Consider the following 2,637-nt stretch of genomic DNA (forward strand, 5'->3'; position numbering starts at 1 on the left):
AATTTATAGCAAATTTAAAATACATCTATATTCAGGTTGAATTCCCTTTACCTAAAATGGTTGGGACCAGAAGTATTTAGGATTCCAGATTATTTCTTGTTTTGAAACATCCCTATGCATACACTGAGATATCTTGTGAATTGAGTACAAGTCAAAACACAGAATTAAGCATCATTTTGTATATACCTTATACACATGCCTGAAGGTATATACACTTTATTTTGAATTCAACTTGTCATGCTATGACCTAGGACATGAAATGGGGTATAGAATTATACACTGCAGCATCAAATCAGTGTTGAAAATGTTTCAGATTTTGAAACTTGTCAGTGTTCCAATTTACATAGCATGAATGTGTGAGACAAGTGAGAATCTCTAAATTATTTTAGGTATAACTATGGATAAAGAGGGAAATGACAAGGGGGGAAATGGTTGGAGATCAGAGAGGACAGAAAGCTTTCTAAAACAAATATACATTTTATACAGCTGTAAGCATGAGGAGCAAAGAAATTGAAACACCAGAAAATAAGGATAGACCCAAGGGAAAAACGTTTAACAGAAACAAAACTAAAAAGTCACCTGTTGATAATGATACATATGATGATAAGTATGACTTGACTAAGATGCACTATATTCACTCTGGGAAAGGTTATTTTGTATGCTGTAAAAATGTACAGTGATCAAATGTACATAAATAAAAGTAATAAATAAAAGTTTGAAAAAAAGAGGAAAAAAGTTCTAATTTACAATCTACATAAAGAATCACTATTTCTTTGTTCTTCCTTTATTTTTTAAACAAATTATTTAAAAGTTTTTACCTCATAATCATTATTTTTTCATTTCATTTTCTTCCATACATTCAATCACATTATTATTTATCATACGAAATGGATATTTCAACAGGTGAACATTTCTCCCTAGTACTGTTGATAAACCTATGAAATATATTTCTGGCTCTGAGGCTATGGGTCTTTCTTTTACATACACATTTTAAATGTGACCCTTCTATCCCTTCCTTCAGAAGAATTGTCTCAGAGCCCTCTTTATGTCTTTATTCCTCAGACTGTAGATGAAGGGGTTCAGCATGGGGGTGACCACGGTGTACATCACTGCGGCCGCCGTGTCCTTCTGGGCTGTGTGGGAGGACATGGGGTTGAAATAAACCCCGATGAGCGTCCCGTAGAACAAGGTCACCACGGACAGGTGAGAGCCGCAGGTGGAGAAAGCCTTCCGCCTCCCTCCGGTGGTCGGGATCCTCAACACCGCAGCGACGATGCGCGTGTAGGACACCAAGATGCCCACGAAGGGGGTGATGACGGTCAGAGCACCCACGGTGTTCACCATGACATTTCTCTTACATACACATTTTAAATGTGACCCTTTTATCCCTTCCTTCAGAAGAATTGTCTCAGGGCCCTCTTTATGTCTTTATTCTGCAGACTGTAGATGAAGGGGTTCAGCATGGGGGTGACCACGGTGTACATCACTGCAGCCGCTGTGCCTTTGAGGGCTGTGAGGGAGGACATGGGGCTGAAATAAACCCCAATGAGCATCCCTAGAACAAGGTCACCATGGACAGGTGAGAGCTGCAGGTGGAGAAAGCCTTCTGCCTCCCTCCCGCGGATGGGATCCTCAACACTGCAGCGACGATGTGCGTGTAGGACACCAAGATGCCCACAAAGGGCTTGATGACTGTCAGGGTGCTCACAGTGTACACCATCATGTTGTTGATAAACGTGTCCAAGCAGGCCAGCTTCAGCAGAAGGCTGAGTTCGCAGAAGAAATGGGGGACCTGGTTGTAGGTGCAGAATGAAAGGTGGGTCAGGAAGATAATGTGGATCAGGGCGTTCCAGAAGGCGGTGGTCCAGGAGGAAGCCACCAGGAGGCCACAGAGCCATGGCGTCACAGATGTTGTGTAATGTAGGGGTGACAGATGGCCACATCGCAGTCATAGGCCATGGCAGTCAGCAGCAAGCTGTTGATACCTGTGAACCAGATAAAGAAAAATGTCTGAGTCAAGCAGCCCACGTAAGGGATCCCTCTGCATCCTGACACGTGATTGGCCAGCATCTTGGGGACGGTGGTGGAGGTGAAACAAATGTCCACAAAGGTCAGGTTGGCCAGGAAGAAGTACATGGGCTTGTGGTGCCAGGCATCTGTGCCGATGGCCAGAATGATGAGCAGGTTTCTCAGCCCAGTCACCAAGTACATGCTCATGGAAATGACGAAAAGCAGCTGCTGCTGTTTGGGGTCCTCTGAGAATCCCAAGAGCAAGAACTCGGAGACCATCGGAGACCTGGGTGAGGTTCACTTCTTCCATGGTCACCATTCTTGATCGATCAGAAAGACCACCAGTGTTCTGCCAAAGGCAATGAAATGAGTATGTTGGGACCAGCAGTTGGCGTAATGGCTATGTTGCTAGACTCCTGTGTAGACGAACATGGTTCAAGTCCTGGGCCTGGTGGCTTAAACTCATGCCAGGTACGTGTGTGTGCGTGCCCAAGATCCCGAGAGGAGAATGGAGGAGAAGGGATTGTGGTGTGGCCGTCCCTCCTGGGGGGTGATTTCTTGTTTTCTGTCTGTCTTTCTGGGGAGCACATATGCCCTATAATATAAACCTCTCGTCAACCCCCCAAA

General features: G+C 44.4%; 1 protein-coding gene across 1 annotated transcript; it reads right to left on the bottom strand.

Moving 5' to 3' along the window:
• Nucleotides 1-1,017: 1,017 nt before the first annotated feature.
• Nucleotides 1,018-2,289, bottom strand: LOC102502818 (olfactory receptor 1361-like). The gene is given in 3 exon segments (XM_014583967.1): nucleotides 1,018-1,353; nucleotides 1,709-1,923; nucleotides 1,926-2,289. Coding segments are annotated over 3 exon segments (915 nt in total).
• Between the last annotated feature and the right edge of the window lie 348 nt (nucleotides 2,290-2,637).

This window comes from Tupaia chinensis, unplaced genomic scaffold, assembly GCF_000334495.1.
Source record: "Tupaia chinensis unplaced genomic scaffold, TupChi_1.0 Scaffold145243_1, whole genome shotgun sequence".
In the NCBI taxonomy this organism is placed as follows: domain Eukaryota; kingdom Metazoa; phylum Chordata; class Mammalia; order Scandentia; family Tupaiidae; genus Tupaia; species Tupaia belangeri.